The sequence below is a fragment of the Dermacentor andersoni genome, chromosome 1 (genome assembly GCF_023375885.2).
Source record: "Dermacentor andersoni chromosome 1, qqDerAnde1_hic_scaffold, whole genome shotgun sequence".
In the NCBI taxonomy this organism is placed as follows: domain Eukaryota; kingdom Metazoa; phylum Arthropoda; class Arachnida; order Ixodida; family Ixodidae; genus Dermacentor; species Dermacentor andersoni.
Genome location: NC_092814.1, coordinates 248,704,263 through 248,730,500, shown reverse-complemented (window position 1 = coordinate 248,730,500; position 26,238 = coordinate 248,704,263). Strand labels below are relative to the sequence as shown.

Below are 26,238 nucleotides of genomic sequence, written 5' to 3'. Positions count from 1 at the left end.
CCGACTCGTTAAGTGCCCTAAGAGCCCTAAACTTAAACTCCACGTCTGAACCCCTGCTTGGCGATATCTTAAACATAGTATTTAACAAGAAATACGAAGGTACCATACGATTCTGCTGGGTCCCAAGCCACGTTGGGATAGCAGGGAATGAAGCTGCAGATAGAAGCGCATCCATGGCAGCGCACAAAAGCATAACCCACATAACACTTCCATACAAAGACAGTATCCGAGCGGTTCGTAAGGCCCTAGCATCAAAATGGCAACAAGAATGGAACTCGTGCGTAAATAACAAGTTACATATAACTAAACCCCTGCTTCGAGAGTGGAAATCATGCATTCACCAAGAACGGTTCTATGAGGTAATGTTATGTCGACTTCGAATTGGATACACGCATCTAACACACAATTTTTTACTTCGAAACGAAAACCCACCAACATGCGAGAAATGTCATGAAACGCTTACAGTAACCCACATCATTATATCATGTCCACACACTGAAACACAGAGGCGGAAACATTTCAAAAATTTGTATCACTTGCATATACCTTCGCACCCTGCCTTAATATTGGGCGATGATCCACTAGTGCCATTCACTAACTTGTTCGAGTTTTTAGATGAAACCGATTATCTACGTCGACTTTAAGGTAACACAGCTATTTCTGCCTTAACATTCGATCTTATACTGTCCTGTGACTGGCGCAGCATGGCCTTAGTCGCTTTTGCGCCATTAAAGCCAAATTAACTAACTATTTGGTCGTTATCTAATTATGTACAGTTATGAATTATATGTGCAGTTATATGTGATTACGTTGACCCACTTATTTACATACACCGTTTGTACTTCTGTGCCTTCCTTTCACTTGCGTCCGCGCCACTCTTTTCAGTGTTTTGCACTGCTTCCTGCGCTTTGCTTTTCGGTTCGGTTTTCGGTACCCTGAGACCGACTATTAGCTGGCCCCACCTAAAGGGCTCGTTAAGAAAAAATAAACGCCTTTTCGCTCTGAGCCATGACGTCACACAAGTAGGCCGACTGCGTATGCCACCAAATAAGGACGGCAACGAGCAGCAGATGACACTTATCAGCGTTCAGGCTTTCGTACCGTCATGAGTGACAAGCGTGCAGACCTGTTATTTAGCCGGTGCTCCCTGATGCCTCTCCTGAATTTGATTGATGTGTGGGCTTGCCGCATTTATCCATTAGCCTGTCGCCTGATAAACCGCTATCAGTTCCTGCACAGGATATGGCGCAGCTCGTCGACAATGCCAAATCTCCTGTGTATGTCACAGCTATAAAAATAATTTTGTGACTGAGTGACCTTTGAGAATGAGTGATTCACATCCTGTTAAGCGTATAATTCGTACCACTCTGAATGTAGCACACGCTATACATTCAGTAATCAAAAATGAATTAAATATCGTGAATTTACTAACTGATGGTTGCAATCTGTCATTCAAGTTGCATTCACTTTTCCATATAATCCACATGCCAGTCTTCTTTTTTTTTACCTCTGTTAGAAAAAAGGCACTACTGAGGAACATAGAATCAAGCCAGAGCCAACCTCGAGCATATTTATTTGGAATCATAGCCTGCCCCATTTATCTCAAAAGACACGTCCAGGTGTGCAGCCTCGAGTAGCTGGCTATGCAATATTTGCACCCGCCTCGATTTGCAAGATCGCAGGTATACACATAAAGCTTTTCAGCGAGCGCTATTTCTGCCTATTTCTTATGATGATGTATACAGTTGAGATAATTATTTCCAGCTGAACAAACAACTGCAGCTGCCATTTGCATTATTGCCCTCATGCGAGAAAATGCGAGTATGCGAGAAAAAACGAAATGGCTTCGCAAATAATGCATCCCCGTTCAAATTGAAAAGTGATTTTGGTACCTCTGCCTGTGCGACCATCATATTGTTAACCCAAATGCCAGGCTGTGGGGCCAAGCCGATAAGAAATTTAACTCGTTCGACAATTCCGTATACCGAATAGGTATATGCTGTCCTACGTCGCAGGAACAGAACGACCGCTGTCATTAATTGTGCATGGAACGTGAGAGTTTCAGGTAAGCATCTGATTTCCTTTTTTCACTTCGTTAAGCGTGTGCTCGAGTCGGAAGACGGTGCGATGGAATTGCGGGCCACTGGAGTGGAGCCAAGAGCGCACGCCAGAGAACACCTCGGCAGAGGAAGAGCATTGTCTTTCCCCAACACCAACGCTCACTCGTGACAGCCAAGCTCTCTTGTAGACGTCTGACATTCCACGGCATCAGACTGGAGAAGAATAGGTATAGGCTGGCGAAACCGCAGCAGCCCATATCTGGTTTTATGCTCTGGAACGGCGGATGTCGGTTTGTGGCAGGGCTTTCTATACAGCAGTACTTCTCTGTAAGTTCACGAAGCTATAAAGTCAACGGTGGTGCCCTTAATCTAGTAGAAATTCGTTAGTAATAACTTAGTCTCAAGAGCATACAGCTGTGGTGCAAGTATGGTCAAGCACAAGTGTATAAGGCAAGTTGATGTTGTAAAGGATAGAGGAGCTTCACGTCTTCTTGCATTCCCAAGAGAGAATGGTTTCATTTACGTGTGGTAACGCACCGCACTGACACTGTAAGAGACTCTCAGGTGAAGAAATCGTGCGCCTCGATCGCCAGGCTAAACCCGCCTCGAAGCTCTTGTAGTGCAAAACAACACTTTGAAGCACGGGCAAAGAAGCGGACAGGACACCACGGGCGCCTGTTGCTACAACCTACCACCACGAAAGAGCACGAGCTCCGTACAATGGTCGTGTTGTTTCGTCTAGCACTCTTTTACTACATGTCAAGCGTTAGATGCTAAATGGCGTATGCGTACTATATACCGAAATGTAATTGCTTGAGCGTATACTTCTCGTGCAAAGGCTTTGCAATGCTGCTCACCTCATCAAGATTTTTTTTTTCTTTTCGCAATGACTGTCCCGACTTGCAAGATCACCTGCCTTCATCGCCTAAAACACTTACTCTGTCGATAAGGAGGCGGAGGAGAATTAATGGTGCTACGGGTGTATCTAGCCTTGCAAAAGTTGCCAGCCGCCCCAGCACCACCCATCAAGCGCGGTACGGCCCGAAGCCAAAATAGAAGGCGACGTGCGGGTCTTGGGAACTGCCGATAAGTTCGCAAGACATTGCACATCTTTATTTCTTTTCTTCGGTTCACCTTCTTCTAGGGCATTTCTTTCCCTTTGGCTCATTCCCTGCAGAGTAGAATGTAGGCAAATATGTACTGGCTAAACACTTTGCCTTTCAATAAAAACTCTCTCTACCCTCTGTCCTGCATATGTATTTATTTATTTATTTATTCAGGTTTCCTTACAGGTTCCGTCAGGAACATTGAGTAAGGGGGGGCGATTGAATCAAACACAAGTTTAACAGAAGCAACGCAGATAAAATAATACAATGTGGTTACATAGTACAAATAAAGAAAGGTTAACATGACACAAGTACACTATAATTACAAAAAGGTTATATTACGCTGTCTCATCCTTGGTCATGGTCAAGCAAGCAAGAAACAGTACCTGCTGTTACGCACGAAAAGAGGTGTATGAATACGGAATTTAAAGGCAGATTTCTCTTTATGGTTACTGTAGCTCTTCCTGCATCTAACTTCTGGGTGAAGACATGAGTTATAGAAGCCACGCTTGCATCCGTCGTCGCTGAAGTTTCTTATCAGTTTCAATTCGAGTTTCACAGCGGACACAAAGGCGGAGCTGGGCCCGTATTTTTTAATGCTCTATTTCGTTTTCCATTCTTTTTATCACGCGGCGCGCCGAGTGACTGATTATAGTGATAACGGCGGCGTTCGGGTCGTGTCTGAGCCAATGACGAACCGTGAAAAAAATCGGGTAGCTGTATCGCGGACGCAGCCGCAGTGAGGTACGTGAAACGCTTTGTGCGCGCTGCTGAGGTTGTGTAATCACTATAGGGTGCACAAATGACGTAACCAAATGCACAAGGGACATTTATTTACGCATTAGAACCCTTACACTGCCTTACATGCTTATAGCAAGTGGGGAACCTATGGTCTAAGCTCGCAATCATGCTCGCCCCCTATTCGTAGTGGGGCCGCCATTGACAAAGGTGGTGGGCGAAAATTGGCATCCCTCTGTCTTGCTGCCCAAACATCTTTACCATTTCTGGTTTAAGGCTCGCCATTTTCGGACTACGTGTCGAACGCGGGAGTGCCGTAGGCGAGCAAGCGTGAAATTTCTGCAAGAAATTGCACACTTGTGGGCCTTATAGCTCCTGATGAGCACAGGTTTGACTTTGATGGATTACAGCTACTATGGCTGAGTGAGCTCTCTCAAACGCGACCACTCCCGCTTGGATCGACAACCGTATACTGCCGAGTTATGCCTCTCTAAACGCCAAGCGAGAGACCGAATTTAGCTTCGATTGCGTCATGCGTGGCGCAACAACAGCGCCATCCGGCCACGTGACACATGCATGATGGGGTAATGCCTCGTTTCCTCTGCAGAGCGATACCAGAGTAAGGCGCGTGTTTATAGCACGGTTGCAATAAGCAACAGTATTGTAATATGTTTTCGTTAATTACATGCGGTTTTAGCAAGTGATCCCATATGCAGACCAAACTGGACGATGTTTCACGTCAAAAGGTAAAGTAAAATGTAACGTTATAAAATACGGCTCCTACACTCAAAAGCGATTTGTTGCCGTAATCTTGATTTTCATTCTCCGCGTCTCAACTCAGAGTTGGTGCACTCCCTCTCGCGATACCTATTCAACACCACCGTCTTAATGCACCATTAATAATTATGAGGTTTTACGTGCCAAAACCACGATTTAATTAGGAGGCACGCCGTAGCGGGGGACTCCGCAATAATTTGGAGCACCAGGGGTTCTTCAACGTGCACCTAAATCTAAGCACCCACGGGTGTTTTCGCATTTCGCCCCCATCGGAACGCGGCCGCCGTGGCCGGTATTCGATTCCGCCCGACCTCGTGCTTGGCAGTTCAACACCAAAGCGACTAAGCAAGCACGGCGGGTTTAATGCAACGTTGCTTGATGAGGGCGATGGGAAGTAGTGCTCACTGTCAAAACATATCCAATGGGAACTCCTGGGAAAACACATAGTGCGGTCGACACACGTAGATTGTGCTGATAAACACACGGACGCATGCATGAAAAGAGGAGAAAAATAATGTCAGACCGCAACGGTATGCTTTCGTAGCTCACTTTATCAAGGAATACCTTTACGATAAGGTGTTCACTAAAAATCGCTCACATGTCTTCTTAAAGCACGGAAGCGATGACGCAGCCACGTCACTTTCTTCTCTTTGGTCGCGGGGCAGGTATGGCAGGCTTGATATTCTCGTTATGCGTATCTCTGATGCGTCACGTTATGAAGGCACTGAATGATACACGATATTCGAAGGCAATATGCGTCAATCGTCTTGTAATGCGCGTGCCACACGCCTATTCTATGTTTACGCAAATATTAAGAGCTACTTTACCCAAACTAAATGAATGGAGCAGAAATCCGCAAGGTGCAGAAATCCGCAAGGTGCAGAAGGCAGCACGAAATGAACATTTTCTATCCAACTGAAAGCGTTCCACAGCTTCCATGCAGGAGGCAAAATAGAGCATTTGTAACCGCACCCACGCGGACGATAGAGTCATTGACGCCTTAACAATAAGCCTCTTGTCTCCCGCTGAGAGAGAGAGAGAGCATATAAGGAAATCGAAAGTGCTGTAGGACAAGCGCCACGAGTGACGACTTGTAGTGATCGCTTCTGACGCTTGTCCTGTCTACATACGAACGCACACAGGGCGCACTCACCGGTTCGCGAGTTTTACCGGCTGGGAGGCTCAACAGTCCATAAAGCTCGGGCGACGAAAAACGGCGCACGTCTCTCCACCTCTCGGACGTATTGCAGGGAGAAGTGAGCAGTCGGCTGAGCGCGGACCCGCGGCGTTGTTCCTCTTCGCATAGACGGCGGAAAAGGGACGCGTGTACAGGATGCCGAATGGGAGAAATAAAAAAAAAATGGACCGCGCTGCTGCGCAATGGGGTGGGTGTTCTTGAGATACGGCCGCTTCCTCCGTCATGCAGCCAACAGCTTCGACAGCTAACGGCGCTTCTTGGAGCGCACGCAGGCGCTTTCGCTCTGCCGCGTCGCGGACAACCTATAGCTGCTGCGCACGCGGCGCGAACTCCGCTACCTTGCCGGCCCGCCTATGTCGAGTCAGCGCTGTGACGCGTCATGCCTCCGCGGCCAGCAGCCGCTCGCACCCGAAGATCGCCTTCCGAGACCGCATGCGCGATACTCCGTGCGCGCGGCTCGCTTTGAGCGCGTGCGACGACGCGGACGATCGTGCAGCGAGGTATCGCCGCGGCGCGGAATGTGCCAGCCGGCCATCGAAACCGCCAAAGTGGGTCGCGTTTACCCAGACATCACCAATCGCCGCTCGGTTCCTCAATGTGTGGCACTGATCTTTTCGCGATGCAAGACAACGGGCGTTTCTGCCTCCGGCCGATCTGACGCGTGAGATCGCCGCGTACGGTTTTTGATAGCGGAACCGCACTTCGATACTGGAATGCGGTTGCTGAGCGCTACCGGCGTTTCCTTGCCTTTATTTTCCACTTTTTGCGTGTTTATAAGTTCATGAGAAAAAAGAGTGTGTTCTCGAAGTCTGTGTTACGTTTTAGGAAAAGGGAAACGATGAAAAGAAAGAAAATGTGTCGAAAAAAAAAAGTGATAAGTGAAACACCTGAAATAGATGTCGTGCCAGCGACAACTATCTAGACTCAGAAATAGCACAAGTATCTTTCTTCGTTATTACAGAATATTATTTATTTTTTTAGTTTATGGGGGAGTGAGGGTACGCAGCTACAATGAGAGGCATACACAGAAATCACCTTGCTGAGACAGTGGGCATGCTCTCTCTCTCCCTTCCCCATCTTTCATCGCCCCCCATCCCTCTCCAATGTGTAGGGTAGCAAACCGGTTAAGCTAAAGTGGTTAACCTCCCGGCCTTTCCTTCTCCACTTTTTCCTTCCTGCAAGCCAGCAAGTATGCTGCAGCAGTGAAGGGCAAACGACGCAGCAACTGAACGTCGCGTTCAGCTGTCTGCATAACAGTCCGCATAAATTGCTTTCTCCTAGAGAAATACCTCCCAGCTGATTCACATTCAAAGATCCGCCTTTTGCGCTTCAGTTCCCAGCTAGAAGCGAAACGCATGTCTCCTTGCGTCTCTTTTTTTCTTTTTTTTTTTTTGCGGAGAGGGGGAAATTTAGAGGCTACAAATCCCCCATTATTGAGCGTCTCAGTCCCTCCTACTCATAATTCCTATCCGCTGATGATGTGCATTAGCTAAACACATGGGAAATTTGGCTATCAAGGAATGTTATTTGATCAATATATTTGACAAAAAGAAGTTCAAAATAAAAATAATGCGGCAGAATCCATCTCATGATCAGCGTCGGCGTTAATGATATTTGCATTGAAGCAACGTTGCGATACACCATATCGCTAACACCGAAACGCGTCATGCATAAGGCGTGTAATGCAGCCGGGTGTAATGCAGCTCGCGCTTCCCTCCTGATACACTGTGCTATCAAGCGCGCGCACTTTAGCCAGAGTTTAAAAATATGCGAATACCACGTAGCTGGAAGGTAATGTTATTTGCCGTCGCAAGGAGATGCACGGAGTATTTTTAAAGCAAGAGCTTTACTAACCGCGTCGGGCCGAGTTTCGTCGTCTCCAGCAATTTGATCAATTTGATCTTCATTTGACCGCAGCTGCGCCGTAGCCTTGGCAACGCATCACGTGACTCGCCGCGCCGAGCTCTGCCATCGCCGCCGGCTTGGCGCATGCGCTCTCCGCAGCTGGGTCGCCGCCTGACCACGTGACTCGCCGCGCGCTTGGCTATGAGGAGCGCCGCGGTCGCCTAGTCAGTGCCATGGATGAGAGCGAGGCCAGGCAAGTTTGTATAGGTGTTCTGTGGCCAGGCCGTCTTCTCTGAGCGTTGCGCGGGAGTGGGAGGCTTTGAGCCGTCGTCGCCAAGCGGCGTCTGACCACCCCGCGGATATCGTTCGGCGAGCTGCTTCACTGGAGAGGGTCGGCAATGCAACAGGCGTCGCACCGTCGAGACCAATGTAGCGATCGCGTTCGCGCTCTGTCCGTTTGTGCCTCGACGCTGCGCATGTTTGCGACGTCTCTTTGCATGTCTAGCACTTGCGCTTTCCCTGCAGCAAAACAGGCGCCGCACCGTCGAACGATGCGTGTCTGCTGAAGCCTAATCGCAGGCATGTCTAGCCACCGACCTAGGCACAGCCGTTATACCTGGCTTGACGATGATTGTATTCCTAAGTATAATAATTACAGCTAAATCAAAGGTTAACCGAGTGAAACCAGGCAAAACCGAGCTTTCGCTTTGCGTATCCAGGGTTAGCTGAGCTATATATAAGCCGCAGCCAATATTTAAATGCTACGCAATTACATAAATCGGCTTAATTATGTAATCAACTTCTGAAATATTATAATTAGTTGAAAAGTGTCACTGTGAAAATTGTAGAGCGATATGAAAAACTCCCGATACAGCTTTCTCTAGAATAGCAGCTTGGGCTTGTTGGCTTTCATGGTGTTAACAGCGCAAAAACGTAGACGGGACACGAGACGAGAAGATTGAAGAAAAACAGCGCTTGTGGTGTCTTCTCGTCTCGTGTCCCGTCTGCGTTTTGCGCTGTTAACACCAGGTACAGCTTTCTGTTGCTCAATACGTGCCACATAAAAGTGTTTTTCCGAGCGTGAAAGAAGCCCGCAAATGCACACAAAGTACCTCGGGCGGCCAGTCGCGCAGCGATTTTGCCTGCTTTCGCGGGCATCTGCCAGTCATCCCGTTTTATTCGTTCTTACCACGCACAATAACTGAATGGAACTCCTTGCCATCAGACATTTATACAGAACCCGACTTAACCGAGCTTCAAGATCTAAGTCGCTCACGACTAGCCACCTAACCCCATCACTTTTTTTTTACTTTACAGGGCTTCTTCCTTTTTTTCCCGGCGAAGTCTGCTGCTGTTTTGTTTTTCATTTCTTTGTTCTTTTGTTTCTCCTAATATAATCTAATGTGTTCTCTTCAATCTTTGTTTGTGACCCGGAGTTTCACCAATATAGAAGAATCGCAAGAGCGAGAGCTCTCCACAAAGGATTCCGTATAGTGCCATGGACGTGGCCTATGTGGACATGGCGGAATACGCAAATAGACAGAGTATGTCGATAGTTGCTACGAGTCCAGAGGGTGACTCCAGAGTTAGTGGCACTGTAAAAACAGGAAAGGCGGAGGTGGCGGAGGAGGCTGCCTTAGCATTGGCAATAGCCCGACCGATCGAGCGGCCGTGGCAATAGCCTCCACGGAGGCTAACATCGCAGTCAGCGACTCCAAGACAGCCGTCAAAAACTATGCCAAAGGAAGAATCACGGGAAGCGCTGACAATTTTAACCAAGTTTCGTGAAGATCAAGACGTTCGCATTATATGGGCACCCGCACACTCCTCCGTTCCCGGGAACGAAATAGCGCACAACCTGGCTCGAGAACTCACGGGCTGAGCAGGTGACACGCAACAAATACTGGGAACGGAGAGAGACCGGATGACCAGCTTTAACGAGATCACCAAACACTATAAATTGGGAAGGACCTATTTACCCCAGGCACACTCAGCGCTAAGTAGACAGCAAGCGACGGCATGGTGCCTCTTACAAACAGATACATATCCGAACCCGGTGGCCTACCACCGCTGCTACCCGGACCTTTACACGGATAGATATAGATTATGTCAAGAAAGGGTGGACCTACAACACATGGTTTGGGCTTGTCCTCGGACACCCACACATAATAAAATCCACAAGACCAGAGGGCAGTGGGAGACCGCGATGCTCAGCTGTGCACCGCAAGACCAACTTAAGGCAATCCAGCAGGCCGAAGATGCCGCCAGGGCCCAAGGGCTCGAGGCCATCATCTAGGTAGAGAGGCCTAGGTCTCAAATCTGCTCTACTAAAATAAACTTTATTCCTCTTTCTCCTCAATTTGTCTATGAACTATGTTTTCACTCTATATTACTTTGTGCTTTCTTTTTATTTGTTAGTACGATGTGTAATCTGTAACAATGCTTGTGCACCTCCCCCCCATGAAATATTCCCGTAATGAGGGCCTTTGTAGGTTATCTTGAACAATAAAGAAAGAGAAAACGCCTGGTATACAGGTGTACATGTCAAGGAGGAGATATTCGGCCGCGAATACGGCGACGGCTGCTCCTTGTGTCTGTGTCATCACCAGGAAATGTTATACACTTGTAAGCCTAGTACAATCATACAAATTTGTGCAAGAAACACAGTTTGTTGAAATTTTTCGCGGGTGGGCTACTTTCCAGCATAGCGTGGCGACCGCTTCGCGGGAGCTGGAGTGACCACCGCAATGTCCTGCAATGCGAGGTGCCGTAGAAATAAGAAATCGGTTCAACTTCCTGGCCTCGTCTTTTTCTTTTCGTTGTTATTCTGGTATTTCATGCTGAATGATCAATTTAGGTTAACGTCTCAGAGCAAAAAAGCACCTGAGGTTCATCCATTGTTTGGTGTACTGGCGTCTTTTGCATTCCGCCGCCATCGAAATGCGTCCTCCGCGACGGCCGGGAATGGAGCTCGCTATCTCGTGTTCAGTATTGAGAGCCAAACATTTTTTGCAGAGGGGGGTGGCACGCACTTGACCGGAGGCGGGGAGGGGGAGAGGGAGGGGTGGGCAGGCCGTATGCTAACATAGAAGTGTCGGAGAAGGGGCGGGGAGAGGGCATGTGCTTGGTGTGCGCCCCCTCCCCCCCTCTCTGCCCCGGGTATACCATTGCATATACCACTGAGCAACTACGATGGGTCCTGGAATTTCCTGGCCTTCCTGAGCAAGGCTGCAGCGCAGATGACACGCGGCAGATATTCAGATTTCCTGATATCCAGATCAAACTGTGCCCTGATGCAGTATAGTGCATGCTGTGTACGCGTCACTTTTTCACGTTGTTAACTCTTGATTAATTTTGAATGGGAAGAGCTCTACGGCAGCAACGATTCTATTTCGCCTCGTTTCGCACAACCAGCCCACATTATTGCTAGAAAACTTTCGTGTTTCTTATTTTTTTTTTTTTTTTTATTGAGACACCCACGCGAAGCTTCCTGCTGTGCTTCACTTAGTTTTCTTAGACTCATTCGTTAGGGTTGCTGTTTCGGCGATTCTGTGGATTCGCAATTTTCTGCCCTCCAAATCTTAATAATAAACTGGCCAGCTTTTAAATAGAGCATCACTGCGTGACCCATACTACTGGACAGACGTTTGAACGCGCATCACCATGCAAGTATCAAGCGGCGTGAATCCCCACAGAAATCCCAGACACCGCTTCCCGGCGTGTGTACAGGGAAGCGATGACATCCTCTTTTCGAAATACTAAGCCTCTAATCCAAGCCTCTCAGTTCTTTTCTTAGTGTATCTTGTAAATGCGGTTATTAGGTCGGATGACGATTAGAATATTTTGTTGTGGACTTTAACGATCGAGGAATGTAGTCCAACCATTCTCCATCAACAGACACATTGTGCGCGTGCGAGAATAAAAATGAAGTTGATGAAGCAAAGATCCGAGCAGCAGTAAACATTACCAAAAATGTAGATGCAGCGAAAGAGAAGCAAGATATTTCTAAGTCAACTTGATGGAGCAAGCAGCCGGCTTACCTATGTCAGGTGCTGGAACGGCGCACACATAGAACACGTCTCTTGTAAGCGCGTCGCTACAATGGACCCGCAGATATAACCACGGATTTTTTGCGTATCCGCAAGCGTTAACTCAGTAAGAGCAATGGTGAAGGTATGAAGCTCACGATTACCGAATATACATTCCGAAGACACCAACGAAGACGACGGTCGTGGAGCGGCAGCAGCAGACGACGGCGGAGCAGACGACACGACGGTAGCTCCTCCTGCCAGCTCCTTGGCAGGGCTTTCCATGCGCTTGCTTGGTTGCCCTTCGGATATGCAGCCCACGCAGCCGGCGACTGCGGGAGTTCGCGGAGCTGTCACGCCGGGTGACTGTACCGCGGCGCCGTCGCTTAAAAGCGATGATTGTGCACGGTCGAGGTCAGTGAATGACTAACGGCGGCTTTCTATCTACGTGTTGTGATAAGATGCCCGGGGCAGGATAAGTGCCTCCCCGGTTCATTCGGAAGGGCTGGTGGTGCCGAGAATCGATGATCAAATGATACGATGTAGTAACGAGAACGCATACATAGAGGGCCGTTCTTGCGGCGCGCTTTCGGTAGTACACGGTCTTTCATCACGTGTCTAGAAGACACAGGACGGTCATTAAGAGTAAAATACCGTCGAGGCAACCCTGTCAGCCCCCCCCCCCCCCTCCCCTTCTCCACTCTGTGGCGTTAGAAAAGGGCGACGTAGATGGGGTGGATATTATACGACACGCTTTATTTTCGGCTGTCAAGACATTGTCACTCGTTAAATCCCCCGTCCACCATCTCGCTTGTCGGGTCATTGCTATCTCGAAATCAGCCAGAGTCCTTTGGCACGCGGACGCATTCTAAATCGTGGCTCTAGAGAACGAAGAGGTCTGGACAGTGTGTGGAGGCAAACAGCTAGACGACGCGGTCGACTGTACTTTCGTAGCGCGCCGGTTCGGAGTGCAGGAAAGCTGCGCAGACATCATCATTAGGCCTTCTTGGTATATCTATTTAAACGGGAAATAACCCACCTTATCAATGCGCTTGCTTTGTTTAAAAACAACTTCTCGTTCTTCTCGATTCCCGTCCGCGGCAGTAGCGTTTTCAAGGGGCCGAAGTGCAAAAACGCTCGTGTACATGATCTAGGTGCGCATTAATGAACCCCATGTGGCCAAAATTGATCCAAAGCCCTCCATTGCGTGACGTCTCTCACAGCCTCAGAGTTGCCTTGGGACGCTAAACCCTGTGAACTCATTTTGATGAAACAACTTTCCGATCCTGCGCATTTTGGCCGTTCCACATTCACCGAATTAAATGATTCGTGTGTATGCCTGTGCATATTCGGTCGTTATATTAGATCTTTTTAGTCGCCTATGAGCATTCATTGCAATTAAGTCGCTCACTAGCGAATGCCTTCGATCACATTTGCAGTGATTGCCTGCGCTACCTTTGGTATCTCGGGCATCGCTATGTTACGGATGGCTGGGAATATTCTTTTCAGGGAATGCGGAGAAAAAATCTAGGAGGTAGGGCAACACGTTCCCATGTTTCCTCCACTGTCTCTCGCCGTGGAGTAGTGGATGGCTGTAGATATCTTCCCACAGAACGCAGGAAAACAATAATAAAGAAAGTAAACCGCACGTCAAGCAACGTGGTAAAGCAATCTGAGAAAGGATGCATTTTAAGCACACCTCGAAATACCCATATATATATTCACGACACTGCAACACGCCCAGGACTCGTGCATAATATTAAACGTGTCTGGTCGGCTGTACTATCGCGTATTTTCGAAGGTGGACTGCTTTCACACTGTTTTTCCTCGCCTTATCGTTTCTCCACGGAGGCAACGAGCCTTGGGTTGTGATTGCCTCTTTCTCCATCCCCTATACGCAGCAACGCCGCCGCACTTGTTGTTCCACTCGGCTGAATTTTCCCTCTCGAAGGCTGGGTCAGATTTTTCTACGCCCACCCCACACTTATAGAAACTTCTCACTTAAGTGATGCCGCTCTCGGGCGAGATGGAACCAGACCTCCCCGGGCACTTTTGCAAGCACTTCGTGAAGGCCTTTGCTGTCCGCCCGCCGAAGCATCACAGCGTGCTAACCAGACTTGGTATGAGCACTCGACAAGAAATAGACGAACTGTTTGATTGCCTGCGCACGCAACGGGTGCAGAAAACGAGCTGGCTTGATATGATGGTTCAGCACCTGAACACTTATTTCACTCACGGAAGTCAAGAACGGCGAACCCAAGGGTCTGTGCCGGCGTCATCGTTCTCGGGGGACCGCTGCAAGCTAGTATAGATTGCAATGGCTGCAGGCGCAGATTAGTTAACGAAGCCTCGTGTGAGATAGCGGCGACGAGGCGATTCTCACGGCCTCCACGAACTGCGATTACAAAATCGCAGCAAAGCGCCTGTTGTGAATGCGGCTCACTCCAGTACTTAGCATGCTGTTTTGGGCCCTACCAGGCATATTGCGTCCTGGGGCGCTCTACTCAGCTCTACGGTGTAGCAATCAGTGCCCGGTGGAGTGAATGCCATGCGGAAGTCTTCCCGATATTCTTTGCTCATTCGATCAGGAGAAGGCATCCTATATTATTATTATTATGCGGAATGTATGTACGTTTTATATGTATTCATTTGTACTGATTATAACCGCTGTTGTAACTGTGGGGTCTGGGACCTCTGTCAGGCCTTCGTGCCTTTAGTCCCAGCCTGACCTCGCTCGGACGAGAAATAAAGTTCATTAATTCATTCATTAGTCACAGGTTCTCTAGACAGCCTGCCATGCAAAGTGGCGTGTCACCCTCGCCACTTTTTCCCGCCCCGGATTCCTAGTAATCGGTATATATATAGGAGACACAAGCAGTCTAAGAAAAGCGAAACAGAGCATTTACAGGAGGGTTTAATATCAAACTTACGAAAAAACTTCTTTTTGTGATAGCGCTATTGGGTCCGCGCTCATACAGTGGTCCTCCGAGAGATAAATTTCGGCGGCCTCCATGATTTTCCTGGTCATATGTGCTCAGGATGTCTGGCGATAACCATTAATGCTCATTGTCGGGCAGGCAACGGTGATCATGGGAGCCGCTAAAATTGATCACTTGGGGGACAGCGCGGCTTTAATGCGGCGCTCTGTCGCATAAACTTCAGTTCCCGCAAGTCACATTAAACGTTGCTACGAAACGGGTCTTGGCTTTTTCCTGAAAACTCTTGCGTGTCTTGTTTTATGTTTTCTTTTATTACACAGTCACCTATATTTCATCAACTATATTTCATCAATTGCGAACTGTGCTTTTGTACGTCTCCGTCTTTAGTCGTTTCCCTACTTTTCTTCCACCAATCCTCCAATCGCCTCTTACTAATGCCTATTGCGGACATGTTTGCTTTACCACTGCTCCCGCTGAACCCAAGGGCTTCAAGGAGGCCAGTGGTGCCTAAATCGACCGCTGGGTAGACGTCTTCACATTCTAATAAAACATGCTCCGTTGTTTCCCTAGCTTTACCGCAGCAAGCACATGCTTCTTCCTTCTTATATCTCGCTTTATAGGTGCGTGTTCTAAGGCATACCGATCTCGATTCGAAAAGTAATGAGCTTCCCTTTGAGTTATCATAAATGGTTTCTTTCCTGATTTCGTTTTTTCCTCTTATGTAGTTACTCATGGCAGGTTTCTTTTCCATTGCTGCCACCCATGAGATTATTTCAGCCTCTCTGACTTTCCGCTTGACCTTCTTTGTTGCTGTGTTGCCCACCCTACAGGCCGCATACTTGCTGATAAGGTTCCTAGTTCTTTTCCTCCACTGTGAATCAATGTTTTTCCTGTACAGATACCTGAACACTCTCCCAGTCCATTTACTTTCTTCCATATTCCTCAGCCGTTCTTCATACTCAATTTTACTGCGAGCTTCCCTCACTTCAAAACTAGCCCAGCTCATATCACCCTGCACAGCTTCATTTGTAGTGTTCCCGTGAGCGCCCAATGCGAGGCGACCCACTGACATTTGGTTCCCGTCGAGTCCGGATTGTACCCCTGATTTAAAGCAAACAACCGCATTTCCAAAAGTAAGTCCTGGAACCATTACAACTTTCCACATACCTCGGAGGACCTCGTACCTATTGTATACCCATAGCCCTCTGTGCTTCATTATGGCTGCGTTTCTCCTCCCCTTTACTGTTATGGTTTTTCCCTGTGTTTCCATATATCTATTGCCTTCGTTTATCCATATACCAAGGTATTTATATTCTCTTAGCCGAGGTATTTCTTGGTCCTGTATCTCCCCTGTCTGTTCACTATTTTCAGTGAATACCATAACACCTGATTTTCTAACACTAAATTTCAAACATAAATTGTTGCCTTCCTGTCCACAGATATTAGCCAGACGTTGCAAATCACTTTGCTTGTTAGCTAGCAACACAATGTCGTCCGCATAAAATAAACCTGGGAGTTGATGCTCTACTACTGTACCCGCCTATTTGTATGAGAGATTAAACCCGATATTACTTCCTTCTAGCGCCCTCTCCATCCTCACCATGTACGTCATAAACAGCAGCGGGCATAAAGGGCACCCCTGCCTCAGTCCCTTGTTAATATGAACTTTCTCCTCGCTCCTCATCCCTTCCCATTCAACGTAAACGATATTTTCTAAGTAAATCTCTCTCAAAAGCTGTAGACACTCGCCACCTAAGCCTTCCCCTTCCAGAATATCCCACAATACGTTGCGGTCTACGTTGTCGTAGGCTCCTGTAATGTCTAAAAAGGCCACATACAACGGTCTGCTTTCTGCTTTTGATATTTCAATACACTGAGTAAGAACAAACAAGCTATCATCCAATCACCTACCTATTCTGAAGCCATTATGAAGCTCTCCCAAAATGCCATTATTCCCTGCCCATGCTTGAAGCTTTAATTTGATTGCCTGCATTGCTAGCCTGTATATTACCGATGTAATGGTCAACGGTCTATACGAGTGAATTCTTTTCTCCCCCTTACCTTTATAAATTAAATCCATTCTACTTTGTCGCCAACTGTCTGGTATTCGACTATCTTTTAAAGTTTTTCCACTGCTTTCACAAGAGCTTCCTTAATTTTTGGTCCTAGTTCATTTAAGAGCTTAACGGGAACCTCGTTTAGCCCCGTGGCTGTGCGCTTAGGAATTTTCTCTTCCGATTCCTTCCAGTTGAAATTTGTCAGCACCAGCTCCTTTTCCACTTGGGTCTTCATGCTCTTTTTTTCTTCAAATACAACCTCGTCATTGGCTTGGAAAGATTCGGCTGTTACTTTTCGGATGTAATTTATTGCCGCTTCTCCTTCCAGTCTGTTTTCATCTTCGTCTAGGATATGTTGTTGACTTCCTGCCTAATAATTTTATGTGGTTCCAAAATATTCTAGGTGCGGCCTTCTTTTTCTCACGTATTTCTGACAACCAACGTTCACTTTCACATTTTAATTTTGCTTGCATAAGTATTTGAACCATAGACTTTTTCTGCCGGTATATTTCCCATCTACTGGTTACTTCATCCTGCGGAAACTGCGCCTTCTTTGCCTGACTGTGCTCTCGAGATGATTTCTGTTGTTCGGCGATCGCTTCTCGTATCTCCTTGTTCCACCAGCTTTCCGGTTTCTTTTTTCCTTTCCAACGAACATGTTGTTTCTATTTCCGTATTTCTGTCGTTATTACACTTAGAAGCTCACCATATTCCCACTCTTTACTTGGCCATTTGCCAGGTTCTTCCTCAACTGTAGCGACTATATTTGCTATTTGTGCAGCGTTCAAATTTGTACTGGCAATTCTGCTCTCCTTGCTCTCTTTCCCAGCAACATATCCCATTTTCAAAATGATGCGTTTATGGTCACTCGCTATGCTGCTAAACCTTTCCTCATCGATGACCATTTCTCTCAACTTATCATGAATTCCTTCTGTCATCAGACAGTAATCAATGGTCGATTGCCGGTTTCCCACTTCCCACCCAAAAACAGTAGCGCCACCTGGCGGCCGCGGCCACTCAGACAGGCCTCAAACGGCAGCTGGAAAAATGGCCTTGTCTTTGAGTTTCCGCGTAATAGAATTATGTTTTCTAGTATATTCGAATGACCATCCGAAGCTACCTGTCTATAGCTCGTGTGTAAGTCGTACTTTACGAATTTTGTGACGCAATTTACTTTGAACTTTTCAATTAGTTAAATAAGGCACTTGCGCTTGGCGGAGGGCCTAGAAGAGTCAGGATGTACGCTGCACTTCCGAACACGTGCTTCCGCGCGTGACGTACGCCGCTTGTGGTGGCGGTGCTTGTCTTACGTCGTCTAACTTGCTAAACGTTTGCTAAACTTGCTAAACGGCCGCATTTCGATGACGGCGAAATGCGAAAACACCCGTGTACATAGATTTAGGTGCACGTTAAAGAACCCCAGGCGGTCGAAATTTCCGGAGTCCTCCTCTACGGCGTGCCTCATAATCAGAAAGTGGTTTTGGCACGTAAAACGCCTTAATTAAATTTTCTTTTTTAATCCAGCGACCTCGTGCTCAGCAGCCTAACACCATAGCCACTGAGCAACCACGGCGGGTAGAAGAGGCAAAGAGAAAGAGGCGAATGATAAGAGGAGGAAGAGTAGGCTTTCGCCATTTACCTCTTAAGAGAGATCATAAGAGACCCTGTAATTTTTATTACTATATTATTAGAATAAATTAATTAGTCCTTGAGCTGGCCTACTCGAAGAAGCGCACATTATTTGCACGGGAGATCGAAATAGATAATCGACTAATTCACAAACATTCATTAGTTAAGTTTTAACTAATTACCTTAGGGCACACATTGCAATTTATAAATTTTAGCCGGGGAGTTCGCAAGGCGGACGCCCTTTGAACGATGTCTCAGGAGGACACCAGTTTCGAAATATTAATTCCCGGTCTTCGCGAAGGAATAGATTGGCGGTCCAGTTACTTTGGTGCTTAGATGCATAAAATGGCGTTTTGTTAAATAACTAAGTGAAACAACAGTGCATTTTTATCACAAGTTTGAGGGCGCATATGTCAAAAATGGTGTCATCGACACGATTCTTTTCAAGTGAATATGCCTAGCAGTCTCAATGGCTATAATTTGTAAATTGCAATATGTGCCATAAGATAATTTGTTAAAAACTTAATTAGTGAATTTATATTCCTTAGTTGAGTAGACATTTCAATTTCCCGTGCAAGCAATGTCCGCCTCTCTGAGTAGACCAGCTGAAGGACTAGAATTCCACAGGCGGTTTTTAAGAATTCCTTAATGCCTTCGCAGAAACAGCCGGTATATAATATAATATAAGGTGACTTTAAAAAATTAAATTAGGGGGTTTTACGTGCCAAAACCACTTTCTGATTATGAGGCACGCCGTAGTGGATGACTCCGGAAATTTCGACCACCTGGGGTTCTTTAACGTGCACCTAAATCTAACTACGCGGGTGTTTTCGCATTTCGCCCCATCAAAATGCGGCCGCCGTGGCCGGGACTCGATCCCGCGACCTTGTGCTCAGCAGCCTAAGACCATAGCCGCTGAGCAACCGCGGCGGGTGTGACTTAAAAGTGAAGCTCCATCTTGTACAACACCACTTTTGACACGGACGAGTGAAAGAAAACTGAACAAGTGCTGGCGTGTGTTCTTTCACTCGTCCGTGATAAAAGTGGTGCTGTAGAAGATGGATCGGTACCAACTTGCAAGTTTGCAATCCTAATAAAAAGTGAAGGAACACAAACTAAAATTCAATTTTAACTAGAAGTCATGCCTTCTAAAAAAATTTAGTAAGTAATTGGGGATATGATTAGTTCTTTTCTAAGATGTGAAAAGCGAATTTCATCGGCACATAGCGATGCTTGAAGTATATAAGGCAGACATCGTTACATAAATAACTAAAAGAAAAGAAAGAAAATCAACTCTGGGTTAATATACTGCAGGAGTAAAGCAACATGCAACTTGCCCGATAAGTGGCGTATATATAATGTAGTGAGTTGTGCCATTTCATTTAGGACCAACCAACCAACCTTGGTGACCTCCGAAAGTGTGTCGGAGCTGGTGACCTACCAGCCAGCGCTTGTTGACACCTCCACAATAGGACAAATGGAAAGCACCATCACGCACACATCAAGCAATGTGGCCGACGGCCGACGCTCAGCTATGGGCCGTGGCTGCGGAGCTAGCGTACTACACCTTGGACGCCAAGAGCAGCCGCTACGGGACCCTTCGTACAGCAGCCGCTGAGCCATGCAATCTTGGTAGTGGCCATGCGGGGGACCTCAGCGGGAGACCTTCTCTGCGCATGTCATTCACTATCGGGCGCTATCGCTACTGGAGCTACTAGAGCGCTATCGACGGGGTTTGACGGAGGCAATGTGCTCAAGGTTTTTAGGTATGTTGACGATTTTTTAATTTTACTGACGGAACGATCTCCCTTGACTTACTCGCATACTGTGCAGGGCATTTTAACTGATTTTAAACAGCAAGGAAAAGGCTTAGATTTTACTTTCGAACTAGCCAAGGATAATAGCTTGCAGTTTTTAGATCTTGACATAACCCTTACTGACGAAGGCTCCTGCTGGATGTACCGACCCCGTGCCCGCAAAGAGGTGTTGCCGTATGAGTCTACACACTCCAAGACTGTTAAACGAGCAATTGCCACTATGTGCCTAGAATCCGCACTGAAAAAAATCATGCTGTCATAAGGCACAAGCAAGCTTGGACGACCAGATTTTGAAGTTGAGGAAGGCTGGCTTTCCTTGCTTGGCTTTAAGCGCAGTTTCAGAGGCGTTATTGAAAAAACTCAAAAAAGAAAGAAAAAGAAGTGAAGAAGGTCTAACAGTCGAAAAGAAAGGTAAAGCGGTGGTGATACCATATTCTCATAAAGTGGCGCATAATCTGAAACATGTCGCCGTGAAATACAAAATTCCTGTGGTTTTTTCCGCGCCGCGAAAACTTGCTACTTTGTGCCGCCTGATTGGTCCGGATGACTCCAAAAAAGTAGGGTGTTCTATTAAACATACGAACCCCTTCGTTAAGTGTGAAGAAGGGGTAGTATACCACATACCACTGAAGTGTGGAAAAGAGTATATCGGCCAAACTGGGCGATGTATTAATGAACGCCTGCGGGAGCATAAGCTATCATTGAAAAATGGATATGGTTCAAACTTGCCGCTTCATTGCAAGGCCTGCGGAAATGAGGATGAACGGGTATGTGAAGCGAGGCTTCATGATACGACAATCATGTATAAAAGTAAAGATTCTGTTGCGCGGGAATTGTTGGAGGCCAACGAGATTAAGAAAAGAGGGGACAACTGTATCAGTACCCCGTCTTTGAATATATACGCGAATGAAAGTATGTTTTTAGACAAGTTTTAGATTTAGATTAAGTGTGATTCCCTTTATCTTCAGTGTTCTCGCACGTGCGCATTCACATATTTAGTGTCCCTCCTTTTTTCGTTCCCCTCTCCTCATGGCTATATAATCAGCCACCTGTCATTTCAATAAACAGTTGCAAGTAGCGCCTTGTCCTGTCTGTATTTCTTCTTGTGTGCCGTCACTTTTGGCGCTTAATCTATTGAAAGCTATGCACCAACTAGCCCCAGAACGTGTTTTACTGCAGTACCTTTCTTCTACAGTGGGCCCCTTTCTATGTGTGCCTTCCAGTGCGCCGAATCCTTCGGTGGTGGTCTGTCATATCGCCCTTGCGACGTGCTGAGCGAGAACCCTAGGATACTGCATTAGGAAGGGACTTGTACCGATAGAATTCGCCACTCTATTCGGTTGCGTTAGACCGTCGGTTGGCCATGTGAAAAGAATGTGCAGGATACTACGTTCCGAGATATGGCGACAGGTCCGCCTGCTCTACGATTGGCTTCACCTGGTATGCTTTTCGCTGGACCCAGTGCACATTGCAAGTACTAAGCTGCAGTCCCTTCGAAAGCTTGCAGCTCAGAATACGGAATTTCTATGGCGTAAGACCCTACCCATTCTTCCAAAAGGAGGCGAAACCAAGGGAGCCAGCAGCACGGCGCTGCAAGTTCTCGGGGGAGCCTTCATCCCGGAAGACATCGTTGACGTCCTCAAGAAAGGCCCCAAGTTCAGCTCCAATCCCAGGATCCCGGGACATGAGCTTCTTTCCCTGAATAGAAGGATTTCCAACAAAGCTGCACCAGAGGACAAGGAAAGGTGTCTGCTGGACGGAGTTGACAGCCTGACCAGAACGGTGTCTAAGAAAGGAACTCGTCCAAGAACCCCCACAAGACGTATCGTGAATTTTTTCAACGACAATGACCTTCGACTTCTGCAGGCCGACAAAGAAGGAGGGTTCGTGGCCATGCCGTCGGGCATGTTTAACGAAAAGGCTCTACAAGCCATCCAGAACAATTTCAAGGTGACGAAACTCAAGCCAAGTAAGGAAAAGAGCCGTGCCATATCTTTATGTGAAGGCCTTGGACTACAGAAGCTGGCTAGTAGCGTCCACAAATGTAGAAAAAACTGTTTAAATGTATTCTTTACTGCAAAAACGCACAAAAATGATATACCGTTCAGATTTATTGTAAGTGAAAGAGCTTCCTGGCAAAACAACGTTAGCCGCTACCTTCTAAAACAGCTTAACACGTTGGTTATAGATGACCCATTCATGGTAAAGAGTAGTTTTGACGTCATAGCCTTTTTACGTGAGTCTCAGTCGATAGGATGCTTGTTCTCAATAGATGTTGTTGACCTTTTTTATTCTATTCCGCAAAAAGAATTGTTAGCTGCCGTCCTGAGCTGCATTGAGATGAACGGGCAGGTATCCTTTCAGAATACAGCAGGAATTTCCGTGGATAACTTCATGGCACTCTTGGAGTTTTATTTGTGCTCAACAGCTGTGTGTTTTCAAGGCCACTTTTATGTGCAAAGGAAAGGAATTTGTATTGGCTCGTGCGTGGCTCCCGTACTTTGCAACATTTTCCTTGCGGGCATCGACAGAGCGCTATCGAATGTGTTTGACGGAGGCAATGTGCTCAAGGTTTTTAGGTATGTTGACGATTTTTTAATTTTACTGACGGAACGATCTCCCTTGACTTACTCGCATACTGTGCAGGGCATTTTAACTGATTTTAAACAGCAAGGAAAAGGCTTAGATTTTACTTTCGAACTAGCCAAGGATAACAGCTTGCAGTTTTTAGATCTTGACATAACCCTTACTGACGAAGGCTCCTGCTGGATGTACCGACCCCGTGCCCGCAAAGAGGTGTTGCCGTATGAGTCTACACACTCCAAGACTGTTAAACGAGCAATTGCCACTATGTGCCTAGAATCCGCACTGAAAAAATCATGCTGTCATAAGGCACAAGCAAGCTTTGACGACCAGATTTTGAAGTTGAGGAAGGCTGGCTTTCCTTGCTTGGCTTTAAGCGCAGTTTCAGAGGCGTTATTGAAGAAACTGAAAAGGTCTAACAGTCGAAAAGAAAGGTAAAGCGGTGGTGATACCATATTCTCATAAAGTGGCGCATAATCTGAAACATGTCGCCGTGAAATACAAAATTCCTGTGGTTTTTTCCGCGCCGCGAAAACTTGCTACTTTGTGCCGCCTGATTGGTCCGGATGACTCCAAAAAAGTAGGGTGTTCTATTAAACATACGAACCCCTTCGTTAAGTGTGAAGAAGGGGTAGTATACCACATACCACTGAAGTGTGGAAAAGAGTATATCGGCCAAACTGGGCGATGTATTAATGAACGCCTGCGGGAGCATAAGCTATCATTGAAAAATGGATATGGTTCAAACTTGCCGCTTCATTGCAAGGCCTGCGGAAATGAGGATGAACGGGGATGTGAAGTGAGGTTTCATGATACGACAATCATGTATAAAAAAAGTAAAGATTCTGTTGCGCGGGAATTGTTGGAGGCCAACGAGATTAAGAAAAGAGGGGACAACTGTATCAGTACCCCGTCTTTGAATATATACTCGAATGAAAGTATGTTTTTAGATAAGTTTCAGATTTAGATTAAGCGTGATTCCCTTTATCTTCAGTGTTCTCGCACGTGCGCATTCACATATTTAGTGTCCCTCCTTTTTTCGTTCCCCTCTCCTCATGGCTATATAATCAGCCACCTGTCATTTCAATAAACAGTTGCAAGTAGCGCCTTGTCCTGTCTGTATTTCTTCTTGTGTGCTGTCATTTTTGGCGCTTAATCTATTGAAAGCTATGCATCAACTAGCCCCACAACGTGTTTTACTGCAGCCGACAAGTAGTACGCGCCGTCCATCTGCTTGACCGGGACAGCCATCTGTGCCCGGCGAGCGTGGATGGAATGGGCAGCCAAGTGGCGGCTTCGTGGTTGCGTGGTCTTCGTCATTCAATATCGCCGTCTGCTGCTGCTTGACATCAGTTTGGATAGCGCGCCTCACTACTTGGATCATAAAGCGACGCCTGCCAACCTTGTGCCCCTGGACGCCTTCTTCACCGACGAGCAGCCAATCCTCGCTCCTGTCTATGGTGCATCAGTGCATGACTTTGTGCAACTCTTCAAATCGAAAGAAATTGCATGAACTGGCTGTTGTGATAGTGGACACTGAGGTCAAATGCCTTCAGTGGCTACCCCAGCTACGTTGCGTTGGTATTGGCATGGGCTGTGGTACTGTCCGCCGATGGAAAGTCAGAAAATTCACCTCCGTGCTGGTAACTGCTCGGCAGACTGGCCTTCCCGTGTTGTCCCTGGCCCTGCGGGATCCAGAGAATGACCCTCGCTACCGCTGCTACCTGTGGTTGGCCCAGGGCTCTACCTCTGCAGACTTGTTTGCAGGCACTACTCTAAGTTCATTCTCTGTTGCAACGATGCACGCCCTCAGCTTCCAGAAGAAGCCCTGCCAGGATGGGCGTCACTTACACAAGGGCTTGGTTTTATGCTCGTACAATGCACGAGCAGAACTGCTTCATTATATATGAAAGTAGAAGATCCGACATGCCTGAGCAGCGCGAGTGACATATAGGTTGGTCTTTCTGGCGCCAGCCACAGCTCTAAAGTATCTCACCTGAGTCCCAAAGTGGCTCAGACATCATTGCTCAATGTGGCATTGGCAAATTTAATCATGGGGTTCCTGTTAGCCTGCCTCCGCAGTGACCTGTCTGCGAATCCGCTCTTCCCGTTTGTACTTAAGCGGACCTGAGTCTAGTTCGAAGAGGTCAGTTATGCTCTGGACATTTTGTGCTGCTACTGTTTGATTTGTCAGGACAGCGCAACAAATGCAGTGCACTTGGCGTTTACTTGAGTTGTGGCATCGGCGCATAGGGAAAACTATAGTATATGTATATATCTTGGTGCATTTTCAATGAATGAATACGAGGTTTATTATTCCAAAACTGACTTTGTGGACTAAGTAGCAAGAGCTTAATACCGGGACAGTGGTAAGAGGAGTGATGTCGCGGGAATTGGAAGGCAACCTAAAATGTCATGCGCAGAGTCAAAGTTGGTGTGGGTAGTGCCTGTGACGTGTGCCTAAGTGAGTCTTTCCTTGTGGTTGTTTCGTAGTGCTGCATTATGTCCTTAAGCAAGCACCAACTTGCCCAGCAACACGTTTTGCTGATTCTCGATAACTCGAACGCTGTACGTAAAACATCGTTTACATTTAGTATATGCGCTAATGCATCTGCACAACGCAGATTTCGGATCACTTTGGTAGAAGTTCAGGGCCTTTTACGCGTGCCTTTAAAGCAAGTGACGCTGTGCACGCTGGCCAGTGTTTCGTGTCCCCCAACCCCTTCAGCGGAGTACCAGACACGCGTTGTCCGCAACACCATCCAATAATGAGCACGCCTTGCAAGTTAGGTAGTTGTGGCCTAAACTCATTGCTAATACCTACGGGGGGGATTGGCAACACTGGAGGTAATGGTAAGTACTCACAAGAAAAACAAATATAGAAAAATAAACAGCATTCAGAAATAGAACATTGCGCAACGTGAAGGCGATAAAATTTTGGTAAGAGAAAATTTATATAAGCTCCCCACAACCGGCATCCCTAACAGCATAACCTTCCGGACGCTTCAATGAACTTGTACAAAGCTGCTATAGTAGACAAATGGCTGGTACCCAACTGGGCACGCGTTAAAGAATAGGTTTATGTCAATAAATTTAAGCTTAGATTGCTAGTTGGGAGTACGAGAAACGTTCTACGGAGGGAGGAGGTGAAGCGGCGGCCAAAAAGAAAAGAATCCGAGGACACCTAAGCACTTCTTATGAGCTATGAATGCGAAAGCAATAATGTCCAATTGAATGCCGCTGAGTGGTCCTTCGAGTTATGAGCTCATCGCGGGCAAGCGAGTACGTTGAGACGCTTGGCGCGTTTTGATTTGGCCTTACCGAGGCGCAGTTCGCGCAGGCGAGAGCTTGCGCGGACAAGGAACGCGCGAATGACGCTGGCTTCCGAGAGCGAGCGTGACGTGGCGTCGCGGTGATGCCCTCTCCTGTCACGCAACACCAGGCGCGCTAACGATGCAGGT

The 26,238-nt window shown here is 47.0% G+C and overlaps 1 protein-coding gene across 1 annotated transcript in view; it reads right to left on the bottom strand.

Annotated features, from left to right (window-relative positions):
• LOC126547779 (uncharacterized) overlaps positions 1–24,798 on the bottom strand; it is a 106,916-nt gene extending 82,118 nt beyond the window's left edge. Inside the window, exons 1-4 of the mRNA XM_050195763.3 lie at positions 24,774–24,798; positions 24,180–24,232; positions 21,738–21,892; positions 11,917–12,137 (exon numbers count right to left, since the gene is read on the bottom strand). Coding sequence (XP_050051720.2) covers positions 11,917–12,137; positions 21,738–21,892; positions 24,180–24,232; positions 24,774–24,798 — 454 coding nt within the window. The remainder of the gene's footprint in view (positions 1–11,916; positions 12,138–21,737; positions 21,893–24,179; positions 24,233–24,773) is intronic.
• Positions 24,799–26,238: the final 1,440 nt, after the last annotated feature.